The 14657-nt window shown below is 42.5% G+C and overlaps 1 protein-coding gene across 1 annotated transcript in view; it reads right to left on the minus strand.

The window, feature by feature from the left end:
- Nucleotides 1-3583: 3583 nt before the first annotated feature.
- The window catches only part of MYH15 (myosin heavy chain 15), a 59536-nt gene continuing 48462 nt past the window's right edge, over nucleotides 3584-14657 (minus strand). The window contains exons 35-42 of the mRNA XM_032780256.2: nucleotides 13644-13836; nucleotides 12490-12693; nucleotides 11145-11270; nucleotides 9528-9698; nucleotides 8846-8950; nucleotides 7979-8074; nucleotides 7181-7318; nucleotides 3584-4611 (exon numbers count right to left, since the gene is read on the minus strand). Coding sequence (XP_032636147.1) covers nucleotides 4594-4611; nucleotides 7181-7318; nucleotides 7979-8074; nucleotides 8846-8950; nucleotides 9528-9698; nucleotides 11145-11270; nucleotides 12490-12693; nucleotides 13644-13836 — 1051 coding nt within the window. The 3' untranslated portion in view covers nucleotides 3584-4593. The remainder of the gene's footprint in view (nucleotides 4612-7180; nucleotides 7319-7978; nucleotides 8075-8845; nucleotides 8951-9527; nucleotides 9699-11144; nucleotides 11271-12489; nucleotides 12694-13643; nucleotides 13837-14657) is intronic.

Below are 14657 nucleotides of genomic sequence, written 5' to 3' on the forward strand. Positions count from 1 at the left end.
AAGTTTGGGTAGCCCTTTCTTTCCCTGACAAGTACCACTGGCCACAACCTGTAGCAAAATGCCAAATCCAGCTGTAAGGTTAAACTTGTAATTTGGTTTTTATGGTTGTGTTTATTAATTAAGGAATTTACAAGGGAGGAGTGTGCTGTTTTGAGGAATATGTTGGAATTGTAAACTATTGCTTTAAGAGCAGGGTGAGGGTGATTCCCTTGTCCTGCCTTGCAGACTAATTGGGGCTCTGTAGCAAAGCATGAGATTGGCTCGGAATCGCTTTGAAAAGAGCTAGCTTAAAGCAAGGTGGGGAGAGTTGGGCCTCCCTGCTTTAGGGAGCAGCCTGTTTTTTTTTTCCTCTCTGTGTTTGTGTGTTATTGTTCAGGATTCTACAAAACACGGTTATGTTGCAACTTTTCAGCAACAGTAGCTATGTGTTTTAGCTGCTTCTGTGTGCATATGCTGTGCACGTAACAGAAAGCAGGCTTGGATTGCTGAGCAAGAAAACTGTCTGCTGCTGTTTGCTCCTACTATATTCAGGGAAACAGGACACTGGGCCACATTACTTAGAATTCAGAATGATAGCACATAAACTGCAAACCAACACTAGTATCAATAACAATCTGGCTGGGGAAGCACAGCTGGGCTGAGTACACACACTGCCAAAATTGAAGGGTACATACTAGGCACTGCTCAGCTGTGCTGCTGCTGCCCGTGCTTCCCCAGCTACACTGCTATTTATACTCGCACTAGCTCTCTTCAAGCTACCACAAGGATGTATATGTGAGCAGGGGAAATCAGATCCTTAACTTGTAGTGTAGATGTAGCCAGAGAAAGAGAGAAAACAGGCTGCTCTCTGAGGGCAGGTGTACACTTAAAACCATGCAGCTGCACTGCTGTAGTGCTTTAGTGAAGAGAGCTCTCCTGTTGGTGTTGTTAATCCACCTCCCCCAGAGAGAGAAGCTATGTCGGTGGGAGAAGCCCTCACACTGACATAACACTGTCTGCAATGGAACTTAGGTTGGTACAACTACATCGCTCGGGGGTGTCGATTTTTCACACTCCTGAACCACGTAGTTCTACCAAAGTAATTCTGTATTGTTGACCTTACCTTGCTTTAACGTGGTGCTTTCTAGACTGCATGTGGGAGGGCCGTCTTGCGTGGCTACAGAGCCCCTTAGCCTGTAAACAGGACAAGAGAACCACTCAGCCCTGACCCCCAACCCCCCAACTTTTACACTGATAGCTTGCAATCAGGACCAGCGCCAGGGTATCTCACACCCTAGGCGCACGGCCATTACGCCGCCCCGCGCACTGCTCCCGCAGCTCCGGTGGAGCTGCCGCAGCCATTTCTGCAGAAGGTCCGTTGGTCCGCGGCTCTGGTGGAGCTGCCGCAGCCGTGCCTGCGGGAGGTCCACCAGAGCCGTGCGGGACCAGCGGACTGTCCGCAGCCATGCCTGCGGCAGCTCCACCAGAGCCGCGGACCAACGGACCCTCCGCAGACACGACTGCGGGAGGTCCACCGGAGCCGCCTGCCACCCCCTCGGCAAAATGCCGCCCCCTAATAATGCTGGCACCCTAGGCGATTGCCTAAGCTGCCTAAATGCAAGCGCCGGCCCTGCTTGCAATTCAAACACTGTTGTCAATGTATCCCTGCCAGGCCCGTGCCCAAAAGATGGTCTCTTTCTTAGCTTCCTCCCAGGGCCACATTCACTGCTTCATTCACGTTCTGGCCCAATCTGCTTCTGACACACATAGACACACTGGCAGCTCTGTTACTCAATCTCCTGATTTTTGTGATCAGTCCCAGGGGAGCCCCTCTTGTTCTACCTGAGTTACTTCTTTCTCAGGCCTTCCCATGCAGTCTAGTGCCTTGAGAGGTGGCTTGTATTGTTTCAGCGCTCTCTAAATCAAGGGACTTTTAATTGTTCCCTCATTTAATGGGGAGTTGGGTGGACGAGAAGACCCCGGAGTGTTTCTCCATCCTTGTCATCCCTGATTTTACTGCACTTAGCTAATAACTGTGAAAAATTCTTGTGTCTTCAATGAGTCCTATATCGGCATTTTTGTTGTTCCCACATGGTGCCAATTGACTATTTTATATATCACAGTATGGTAAACTGTGTATTTGTTTTGACTTCAGGACACAAATACTCAAGGAAACAGACTGTGTGAAACACACTTGCTCAGGAGACACAGAATAGTTGTCTGAGGTTTCAAGTAAATAGAAACTTAGAACCAAGCAGAATTCTTTGCATTCTCTTTTAGGTACGATGTGTACAGTTGCACTAGGAAACAAAAACAAGGAAGCACTTTAGTTGCATTGAACTATTAGCAACAGAACAAAACATAAAAAGATGGTTGAAAAGAGTTGAGTAGCTTGTGAGTGTTTTCATACAGACTCACTCTGGTATGCAGAAAATTTGCACACACTAGATGTATTCAAAAACTGGTACAGTCCTAAGGAAAAATGTTTGTCCGTGCAGCAAAACAGCAAGAGAAGGCTCAATGTCATGGTGCATTGTATATTTGTAAACTAAGCCCCTTACGGTAAACACTTCTTAAAAACAGTTGTTAATTAGTGCTAATGAAATGTACTAGGACTGACAGCTTTGAAGACATCTACAATTGTACAGTTCAGGTATGAGAAGCATTACCATTAATTTTATGAAGACCTACTAAATATGCCATACATTTATACCTTACCTATTACTGGCTTAAACAAATCCAAAAAAGTGATGGGGGAGACAAATTATCTGACCTGAAGAGGAGTAAAGGTGTCTCCTCATTCACTGAAAATCCTTACCTGTATACTGAATTAATAATACTTTTGATGGTTTTCCAGGGTGTACAGGTGGGGTCCTTGTCACCATTCTATTTTTCATGCCTGTGACACAGAAATGGGAAACTATTGTCTTGAAATTAAGATAGCTCAAATTTTTTAAGTATCAGAGGGGTAGCCGTGTTAGTCTGGATCTGTAAAAAGCGACAAAGAGTCCTGTGGCACCTTATAAACTAACAGACGTATTGGAGCTTAAGCTTTCGTGGGTGAATACCCACATGCGTCTGATGAAGTGGGTATTCACCCACGGAAGCTCATGCTCCAATACATCTGTTAGCCTATAAGATGCCACAGGACTCTTTTGTTAAATATTTAAGTCATTTGTAGGTTCTGGTAAAGGCAATATGGTGTTGGTGCCATTTTTTTTAACACATTAGCATTTTGTAACTGATGTGGCGGATCCTGTATATTATTGTAATTTTGCACAAATCCAGAGCTAGGTGAGCATGGAAATCATGACTTTTGCACGTTTGATAAGGTACACTTTCCAGTGTTGGAGGCTAGGCTTGTTTCAGTTTGTTTAATTTCTTGGGAATCTACCAGTACTAGGAACTCATTTGTACATAATATTGCTAGTAATATCTTGTCATGAAAAAGTAGAGGTTCCATGCCTGGCACGTGTTTAATAGTGTAACATCGGAGCCAGGTTTAACTCAACATACCACTTTCCTGAAAGGTTTTTTGAACTCTGTTAATTTTTAAATGAAAAACACACTCTGAACATTGCCCCAGATATGTCAGCATACACACACACAGAGAGAGGAAAGTTTTCTGACATGCAGGGCTGCCAGACTGAATGTGGGAAGCTAAAGTAAATTATAATCTGGTAGAGAAAAAACATTAATGGAAACCTAGAATTGGGTTTAAAGTCTAAACCTTAAAAAAAGCCACGTATAACATTGGTATATTACCCTAACTAAGGAATTAAAACCCAATTTTTTAATCTTAGATTTTTTCTGTCTGCCAGCTGATTTTTCAATGCACAGATGACACCAAAACCCATCTATCATTCTTCCTAAAACAAGTCCAGCTGAGGAGTCACATTGGCTTTTTTCTATCTGCTATGACTGTAGACTGTTTTAAAAAATGCAGGCTAATCTTAGGTTTTGGAGCAATAGGTGAATCACCCCGTGTGGGTTCCCATGCAGTTTCCTCCTCATCTCTGACCAAGACCCCACCACCTCTGTATACCCATAGATGCTTCCCTACTGTCCACAGTCAGTTCATGGTGGTGGGTTCCCATCACAGCTATGATGAGCCAAAGCCTCTAGTAGCCCACATTCATAGCCATGGGAAGTCAAGATGATGAGCTGAAGCTCAGCTTTCCAAGAGGAGAGCAGGAGAGGTAGGGTTAGGAGTTTGTCAGTCTCTGCTCCAACATGAAACTGGTATGGGACTGTGGCTGACAGGATGGATGTAAGTGGCATAGGGTCATAAATGTGGAAGGCTGTCCCCTGCACACGGTCACTTTAAAACTCTCTGTATGAAGAACGTTAACTTCGGGGGAGGGAGAGAGAGAGAGTGTGTGTGTTTTTGCATTACTGACAAGATAATGAGCAGGGCAATCAGCAGGATTCAAGTAGTTTTTTGAGCTCTGGGACCAGGCCTCAACAAGTGTAAGGGAAAGAAAAACACTGCAAAATCTGGTTTGGGTTTTCATTTCATTTTTATTTCTTAAGGTGCCTATTCTACTTCAACTGTGTAGCTCATCAATTAATATGAAGCATCAAACACTGTTCAGTCTTCAGTGCATAGTATACTCACTCCTCTTCATGAACCTGAAATGTGATTTTTGTGAGAGAGACAGTATGATCAATTAAGAATGAAAATGTTTACATAGTTTCTTAAAGAGTAAATTCTCAAGTATCAGACAAAAGCTTCTATTCCCTTTCACTCATTGTATTAACAAATTCTCACTGGCATAAGCATAAACTGGCTTAGCTTTCTTAAAGTCAGTGGTGCTATACTGATTTCCATCAGCTGAGAAAATGGATCAGTTTCTTGTCCTGATACTATCCTGTATGTTATTAACAGCTTATGAATTTCATGCAGCACTGTTAGGAGGTACACCACAGTTCGGTGGCAATATAGCCCATTCTATTGAACTGTTCTTGCTAAGGGCTTGTCTATATGAACACTTAGTTTGCAGCAAGCCGGGGTGCATATGTATCTATCACTACCTTACTGGACACTAAGTGTTTGTGTGAACTTTGCTGCCATGCTCTAAAAGTTCCTTAGAACTTTGATCTTTCCCGTTGTGAAATGGGAGTAGATCAAAGTTCACTAGGGAACTTTAGTGCGCGGAGGGGCACCAGTCATTTCAACCATGTCACTCCCCTCTTAGAATCCCTCTGTTGGCTACTGCATATAACTCAGGCTTAGCAGCTTCAGCGTTCCACATAATGCTGCCCTGTCCTACTTATCTGAGCTCGTCTTGCTGCACGGTGCCCTGCTGTTCTACATAGGTTCTTACATTGCACAGTACTCATCACTGTATCATCTGAGCACCTATCAGTAGTTCAGTACGCAACGTGACTGGTGGCTGTCACATGTTTCTCATCCTCTCCTGAGGGAGAGAAGCATGTGCAAATGGAAGCATCTGCTGCCTCCCTTCTGCGGGTGTTCCCACCCTCAGCCACCCATCTGTCAACTTCTCATATCAGCGCCTCCATGCCTTTTTCACACCGCCTCTCTGCATGGCACAGACTTATTGAGCTTGGCTAGAAGGCCTTTACTGTCTCAGCATTTAAGGCCCTCTTGAAGATCCACATTTGCCATGTGCCTTACAGTGAATTAGCTCACAAGGAAAACTCTACCCCATTCTCCCAAACCTCTATTTATTGCTTCTTAGACTGAGCTTCTTAAGGCAGGAAAAAGATACTTGTCTATCAGTGGCTGATGAGTGTGCAAACAATGGATGCTGCTATCAACAATTAATATGACTCAAATTTTAATTTAAAATTATGTGTAGTAGTGTAAATTATAATAATTTATCAGATTAAATGAAACACAAGATGGATTTTAATAAATCTATGCAACAAGTTGGCTTTGTGTGTAATGTGAATTCATGGGACTGGAAGAACTTGGACATTCACCAGAAAAATGAACTTTCAGAAACTAGTGAGTGAATAAACCGCCCCTCCCAGTTAAATTTTTTTTAATAAAGCTACACAACACTGAGGAAGCCACATTTTCACCAATAATCTCAGGACCACCACAGGGCCTAAAGGTATAGGATGCCAGATCCTTAGCTGGTGTAGGGCAGTGTGGTTTCATCGTCGAGAAAGGTATATCAATTTACACCACTGGAGGACCTAGCCCAATATGATTTACTGTGGTATGGGCAAGCAAAGGAAATTAGAAAAATCTTGCCACACAATGGATATCATAACAGAAAGGAGAGGGTGATTGCATAAGTTCTCCTTTTTAAGTTCTGAGTGGAGAGAGAGGTTTTCTTTGTCCCATCATGGCTGGGGTTGGTCTCCCAAGGCAAACATTTCTAAAATCTTGAGCCTCAGAGTTTAGATTATGCCTCCAAGTCAAGTGGACAACAAAATAAAGATCATTCCAACTCCTTGTTGAATGCCCCATATGTTCATGAGCATACTTGTACCTGTTACCATTTGAGCAATCAAAGGCTCTCTCAATCTTAACTGCAGGTCACACCACATTCCTAAAGGTAAGTAATTTGGAACCTTTATTCAATAGCTTGGCGATAAGTTCTCTTTACTCCAAATACAAACCCACATACAAATATTAATAAAATATGAATGACTTAGAGTGTCTATACAGCCAATAGTAACACCCCAAACCACGAATGTTCCACCCAACTCCAAAAGCTATCACCCCCCACACTGAAAGTGCAGTTTCAAGATAAAGGTGCGATTGTGTGTAACCAAAAAATCTGCCAGTGCCATAATACACAGGCTGCACTTTATTGTGGAAGAGGCCCTATAGGACAGGGAGAAATCCATGTTACATTGCGAGAGATGGTTCTTTTGAATACCCACTATCAAAGATTAGTTTGATTATGTTTAGCAAAAACCTCTCTTTGGGTTGCAGCTGCTTAAGTAACAAAGTTTGTACTAGGATATATTAAGGACATGTTTCTTTGCCAGGTTATAAGGGTCAGGTCACTCTCCCAAAGTTTTTCCATAATGTAAAAAAAACAGAAGGCTGCATTGAAAACTCATATTTCGATCTGGTTCAAATTTATGATATGGAATAATTTTCCTATCTCATAGTACCTTTGTAGAGCTGTGTCGATCAGTTCTCCTTCCTCTGCAAGTATGTGTGCACATGTGTTAGTGTGCGGAGACTCACTTATTCTGCAGAATAACACCATACCTTTTTTATCCCAATATCTCTTGTCTTGGTCCTCAGTTTATTAACTTGAGATTCAGCTATTTCAGCCCGTTCTTCAGCATCATCCAGCTCATGTTGCTGCTTCCTGTACTTTGCAAGATACTGATTGGATTGTGCTTCCTGGTAAGACAAAGGATTAGACACATTTTTTCCCTGTAGGTTTGAAAATTGTGATCTTCAGTATCAGGCAAGGTTCAAGTGTGTGAGACTAAGCGGCAAATATGTGTGGGGCTTAACCAATCTTTGCAATGCAAACATTTAGTCAAATGTTTTGCTGGTTCTAGCAGTACTCCCCACTTTAAGGGAAACTCTCAGGATGGGAAAAAACCCTTTCAACATGGACCTACATTATGGGAATTTTTCAGTGATCACTGATTTCGCGGGTTAACAGAATGTCATGAAAAGTTTCACTTTGATTGATCCAAACCCCTTGCCCAGGATACAAAGAAAGACAGCCCCTGAAAACTATATCCATACACAACACCAAGTACAAACTGCTTAAGATGGAACGGGTAGGGAGTGCACAGTGTAAATCAGTACCATGTAGATCTTCTGCTAGGATGAATAAAACTGCTAAATGATTTTTAGTATATGAAGGCCCCGAGACCCAGATCCTCAAAGGTATTTAGGTGTCTAACTCTCATTGGTTTCAATGGGAAGTGACTAAATGTCTCTGGGGATGTGGGCTCAAATGACGATGGTTGCAATTGTAAGTGAGGGCATGACTTGATTAAATAAATAAAGAAACAATTCCATGTCACAACTGTTCCTGTCACTTACAGCTTCCTCAGCTTGATGCTTATAGCTTTTCACTTTTAATTGCAGCTTATCGATCAGCTCCTGCATCCTGGTCAGATTCTTCTTATCTTCCTCTGCCTACACCAAGCAAACAGAAAAAAAAATCTTTAATGATATGTAAAGGCAGAAGGTATGAGTATGTCACAAACCAAGTAAGTTTTGTGAGGCAATTATTTCTGTCACATTGGAAATTTAGAACTTTGAAACAAAACAGTTCAACTAGTATCACTATGTATAGAGATAAGAAAAAATATTCTAGTGGACTGACCAAGGATATGTATCTGTTTCAACAGTAAAAGCAACACTGAGCTGTGGAAAGAACTAGCAGGAAATATATTTAGAAAGTATCAAGTATAGTGATACAAATTCCCTAACGGATAATGCAGAGATGATGAAGGGCATTTCTACTCTATAGAATAAAAATGGTACTCCAGTGCAGATCATCTCCCTGTGCATGTGGAAGCTTATCTTTTTATTCCAGTGACAAAAGTAAGTTTAATCTATTTTTTTCTGGTTAGCAGGGTCAACAGCTGAGTGAGAGAGCTGGAGTCTCCTTCTCATGCATCAAGAAAAATGGTACCTGCAGCTGCTCCTCAGCAGGTTTAAAAAGCACCGTGTTAAAAATGCCAACACTCCAACTACACTAGATGAACAATTGTTTAGGTTAATTGAGGGTAGCATTGGAAAGTGTTTTTCTAAAATTCACTAGCATAGACAAAGCTTTCAGCAATGCTGATTTCCACTGGGAGAAGGATGCAGTTCAAGACTGTTTTTGGAAAAAAAACATTTCTTCCAGGGATCCACAGTTTAGTATAATACTTAGAAGGACTGGGGTTTTTGCTCCAGTACCTGATAAGTCAACTCCTTTATGCGTCTCTCATATTTGCGGACTCCTTTCTGGGCTTCTGTATTGCGACGGAGTTCATTCTCGAGATCATTTTCCAGCTCCCGTACCTGCAAGAGAAGAAACATGATGCAATTCCACGTGTTTAAACATCAAGTAGTTTAATTTACAGTTTAAATGACATTCATCTTTTGTCACGTATCTCCAAGTCTGTGCTTCAGCAGTAGATCAAAATTGCCATGTAGATGTTGCTTTTCTACCTGGTTTATTATGCATTTTTATTGCATAATGGTTATATTGCACTAGCGGTTCCAATCAGGACTGGAACCCCAACACAGTAGATATTGTACAAACACACAAAAACAAGCTAAGCTGGATGCATAAAGGCTTTTGCCATTTTCAGACTTTATGCCTTATTTTAAGCATGGGCTTTATCATATACCTGGTGTTGTCTACAACAACCACATTGCTATGCCAACCAAATTAGGTGATAAAAGGGAAAGATGGGTTCATGGCCTAGGTGTGATTCTTAAAAGAGTTTACTCTTAATGTAATATCTAAAGAGTTCTTACATGGTCCCTAAGCCAAGGTCAGAAGTGACTGTGTCCAGAGCAACCATTTTGTCTGAGTTTTATGAAGTATTTGGAAGCAGGCGACAGTGGCCTATACACAAGACAGAAAACCTACCCTGGATTCCAGCTTTTGGATCTGCTTCTTGCCACCTTTCAGTGCTATTTGCTCTGCTTCGTCCAGTCTTTTCTGTAGATCTTTAATAGTCTGTTCCATGTTCTTTTTCATTCTCTCCAAGTGGGCACTAGTATCTTGCTCCTTTTTAAGCTCCTCAGCCATCATTGCTGCCTAAAATAAAACATCACAGTGAGATCTGTTGGACTGTGGAAGAGGCTCGTAAGAGAAGTGAGGGAAGCCCCGCTGTTTGTGTCATTTACACTGGACTGAACAAAGCACTAGAGAGTACTCTGTATAGAGTTGTCTTTCACAGGCAGATTTGATGGACAGACAATGTGACCTAATAGGTCTGTTCCATCTCTGTCTTCTAATTCTGTGATTTAAGATCCAGCTTCTTACTTCAATACCTGTATGTGGCTTTCCTGTTGAGTAAAACTGGGCCATTTGTAAAAAGCGACAAAGAGTCCTGTGGCACTTTATAGACTAACAGACGTATTGGAGCATGAGCTTTCATGGGTGAATACCCACTTAGTCAGATGAATGCCATTTGTTACACACATTTTATACAGGCTGTACTAAAAATGATCTGGATGCAATACTTGTGAAAGTTGCTGAGCTAACAGGCCTGAAAGACCAATTCTCTATTTATCCATAGCACAAGTAGAATCTGAGTTTCCCAAGACTGTGCCATCAGTGACCGGGAGGCACCACATCTAGGGACGAAGAGTTCAGAGGCCATGTCCTATTGTGTTTTGGGTCTTTTGGCTGACATTGCTAATAGCAGTGCAGTGAGTCTATTTCTGAACAGACAGATATGATAACACCAAGGTCCATCAACATATTTTGGATAGGTCACTGAACAGCCATCAGAAGGTAATAACTGGGCTGGAGTTGAACTGGTGACATCTCCCACCTCTTAAGGAGATAGACCAGCTGAGGAACAGTTGGGAAAAAGATACAGGAGGAACTTCCTCCAGGAATTCTGGGTGTACAACTCATGGGGACTCAACACTGTGAAAGCTGGATCCCTGGATTTCACATTGTTTGCTGATATAACCATCTAGCAACATTGATTTCTCCAGTTCTGCTGGAGCTGAAACAACACTAGCTTGACTGATCTGCTCTCCAAGAGATGTCTTCGATCTCTCTTCTCTTGACCATAAGTCTTGTGCTGAGAGTAGTGTCATGTAGGTCCTGCATCTCTGGATGGCATCTAACTTTCAAGTTACTTTTTTGGGAATCTGAAGTGTTGCCCCTCCCCCACCATCAGAGCCTTTCTTCTGATCTAGGCAGCTACCAAGTGGAAGTTGGTGGGTGGGCTCCCAACTGGCTCAGCTTGTCCAGATGGAAAGATCTATTGGAGGTGATATGATCCAACCCAGAGTTTCAGGATCAGCAGATGTGCCCCTTCTTGGAGAAGAGAAATTGACCAAGGAGAAAATGTTTCTCTTTTCTGCACCAGGGCAGCATTAACCTCTTTGAGCTATCTCTGGAGCCCACTGAATAAATCGTTTCCCCCCCTTCATAGCCACTGAAATGGAAATTCAGGGGGAGTGAAGAGTTGTCAGAATATGGTGCTACACCTGCAAAAAGGGAACAAGCAGCCAGTCTACTTACATCAGTGATAGCTTTCTTGGCTTTTTCTTCAGCATTTCTGCACTCCTGTATAGCCTCCTCCACTTCATTCTGCATCTGAGAGATGTCAGTCTCCAGCTTCTTCTTCTGATTGATAAGGCTCGTGTTCTTTTTGTTAAAAAAAAGGAGGAGAAAAATTATTAGGGACAAAAATTGTTTAAGTCCTACAACAAACCTATCTATGACCACACATCTATTTTTGCAGCTCCTAGACTTCTCAGGATACTGTATCTATTAACATGGTAGGGGCCTGGCTTTATTTTTTAGATTGTGTGTATTTTATCATTTTAAAAAAAGTTTCCAGAGCCTTGAATATCCATATTTAACAATCAAAAGGGAACGAAACAAAAAAATTTAGCCAAACACTGAAATAGGGGACTGGTGCAGTGTTTTCAGCTCTGGTCAATGAAGGTCCCATAATCAGTTATTCTAAAAGGTGATTAAAGTGGAAATCCAATATTGTGGCTGCAGTTCAGGAGGTAGCACATAATGTGTTAGCAGCACAAGCTTTGCTAATGCATGACAAGCTTTCATAGCCTGCTGATAGTTAATTATTTTGAGATTGGCTTATAGGGGTTTAGAGTGGAAATCCTAGTCTATGAAGGAAGACATGCCCTCCTAGTACCTGCTAAGAATTATAGTTTTCACTTGTGCTTAAGAAGGTAACAAGCAACAAGGGCAAGTCACTTATTTTATCTGCTCTCCCGCCCCAGCCCTCCTTAGCCCACCATTTGATGGCCCTATATTGATGAGGACCTTTGACATGGTATGGAGCCTCTTGCTGCCAGTTACAATGTACTGTCTTGCTCAATGTAGCTATACATAATGAATGGACTTTGCATCTTTTACTGAAGGCTTCTCTAAGCAACTTGCATAAAAAGGTCTCACATACTGCTTCTCCTACCCCCCATCAAAATAGCATCCATACAATCCACAAACCCAACTGGGTTTTAACATTGCTGAGTGTAAACACTAGTAGTAAGATAGTCTGAAATTCTATGACACCCTGTGAACAGGGTAAACACCCAGTTATCATCTGACTTGAGTCTTTATCTTTCTAGAAAGTGTTTATTATAGCAGACTAGATCACTTCTGCACTGATAGCATGATGGGAATGAAGTATAATATGGAGAGAGAGAGAAACTAACTCATTTCCTTTAGTGGAATGAATGAAACCTCTCTGACAACTGACGGTTGGTGGCTATGGAGTTCATATCTTTCTGGCATGTGCAGTCTTCAGGTTTCCTCAATAGCCGCTACTGCTGCTTGTTGAGACTAGTGCACACACAGTTTAGGAAACCACCCCCTCCTCCCAGTGAAATCCAACCTGGGTGTGGAGAAGGTTCACACGTTCAGTGGCTTCTAGTAGCTCTTGCTCTGCCAGCTTACGCCCACGTTCAGTCTGGTCTAGCAAGGCCCTCAGTTCATCAAGCTCTGACTGGATAAGATTGTTCCGCCTGTCAGTGACTGCCAGCTGCTCCTTCAGGTCTTCATTCAGGTGTTCTGAATCATCCAGCTGCACTTGCAGGTCCTGGAACAGAAACAGCAGCATTCTCACACACCAGCGTGATGGGACTTGAACTTAGGGATGACCAGATGTCCCGATTTTGTAGGGCTAGTCCCAATATTCAGGGCTCCTGTTATGCTCCACCCCTGTTCTGATTTTTCATGCTTGCTATCTGGTCACCCTACTTGAGCTCAAGTCTTTGCTGTTAACTGCCAAAGCCTCTAAAAATCTGACTGAACAATGTGGAGCAGGGACTCATCCAGACGGTCTTGAAGTTGTTTTAGCTGCTGCTTAGAAAAGGACTGAAAAAGACTTCCTCCCTGCCCTCAAACCTCCATGTTGCGAGAAATAGGAGTTTTAATTCACCCTGGCCTGCTGGGCATGAACTGAACCTTCCAAGTGGTGGTTTCAAGTGAGGGGTATTGTGGATTCATCCTCTGGGGAGTGCAGATGAGGGATTAAGGAGTCTCTAGGAAACCTGACTTTACAATGGTGTCAGGGCTTAATAGGAAACCAGTTGTCAGAGGCTCTGGAGAATTAAGTTAAATGAAGCTACACAGATCATCTGGCCATTCTGACTCCCTGTCAAAAAGGCTACTCCTTTAAAGGACCCATCACCTGGGGAGAGGAAGGTTCCTTGCACTGCTGCTTTCCCCCACTCACAGAGGGCAGTCCATCCATTGGGGCCCTGAGACCCTCGGGCAGAATCTGATTTAATTTTTATCAAGCTCTTTGAAGATGTTATAGGCTAAGAAGTACTTTGCAGCGGACACACCCCAATGACTGGCCATGCTCTGCATGGCACTCTAACCGTACCCAATCTTTTGGAACAGAGTCTCATTTTGTACTAATACTTATTGCTGTAAAAGCACTTGCTATGTGTGTGTGTTTTTTCTGTTTGAATTGCTACATATTAATAAAACCAAGCCCTTGCTTGTAGTTGGGTAGTTCAGACTGGCAGCTCTATGGGATACCTTTATTTGTGCCTGCAGGATACGAGCAGACTTTGTTGCCTCTGAGGCATGCCTGTTAGCATGGCTGAGCTGGATTTCCATCTCATTGAGGTCCCCTTCCATCTTCTTCTTCAGCCGGATGGCCTCATTTCTGCTCTTGGCTTCAGAATCAAGGGTGGACTGCAGCGAGTCTATGGTACGCTGCTGGTTTCTCCTAATTTTGGAGCAATATTCAAAAGACATTATGGGTAAGGAATTCTTTCCCCTCCCACCACAGAAGTTTTAATTACCTCCAGTAATATTTTATTTCCCCAAAAAGTTGCATTTTCAGGAATGGAATCATATTTCTATATGGATGAGTGTATACAGCAGTAGTACATAATGACCCATTGTGACCACTAGATCCGTCTGATCCCCTCAATAAGCTCCTGATCATGGTCAGAGTTTAAGGCCAGAAGGGACCACCCGATCCTCCAGTCTGTCCTCCTCTATATCACAGGCCACCTGTGCCACCCAGCACCAGCACACTAAACCCAACATCCTAAATTAGATCAAAGTATTACAGCCAACAAGAGGCTAGACTATTATGTGCCACATAACAAGCCACATTATTCCCCTCTTCTTCCTCCCTGAATGTCCAAATAGCACCTTTGAGGCTATTACACTGGGGAGGGTCACAAATTCTTTCCTCTGGGTTTGAACCTAACAGACAATACTTAATTCTTGGCACTAGTTCAGTGCTTTACATCTGCGCCATTTTATATAGGCATTAACCATCAATCAGTACTCAACACCTCTGATAGGTAGGCAAGTATTCCTATTTTATACATGGAGAAACAGCTACAGAGAGGTATGTAGTTTGTCCTCTGCAATACAGTGAGACATTAGAACTCAGGAATTCCATATTCTGATCCACATGGTTTTAGATATTTGCAGGTTCTTCATTATCCCCTCTCTTGACCAGAAAATGATTCAAAGCGAAGACTATACCTCATCTGATGGGAATTGTAAATATCTGATATTTTTGTTTGCTGA

This window comes from Chelonoidis abingdonii, chromosome 1 (genome assembly GCF_003597395.2).
Source record: "Chelonoidis abingdonii isolate Lonesome George chromosome 1, CheloAbing_2.0, whole genome shotgun sequence".
Lineage (NCBI taxonomy): Eukaryota > Metazoa > Chordata > Testudines > Testudinidae > Chelonoidis > Chelonoidis abingdonii.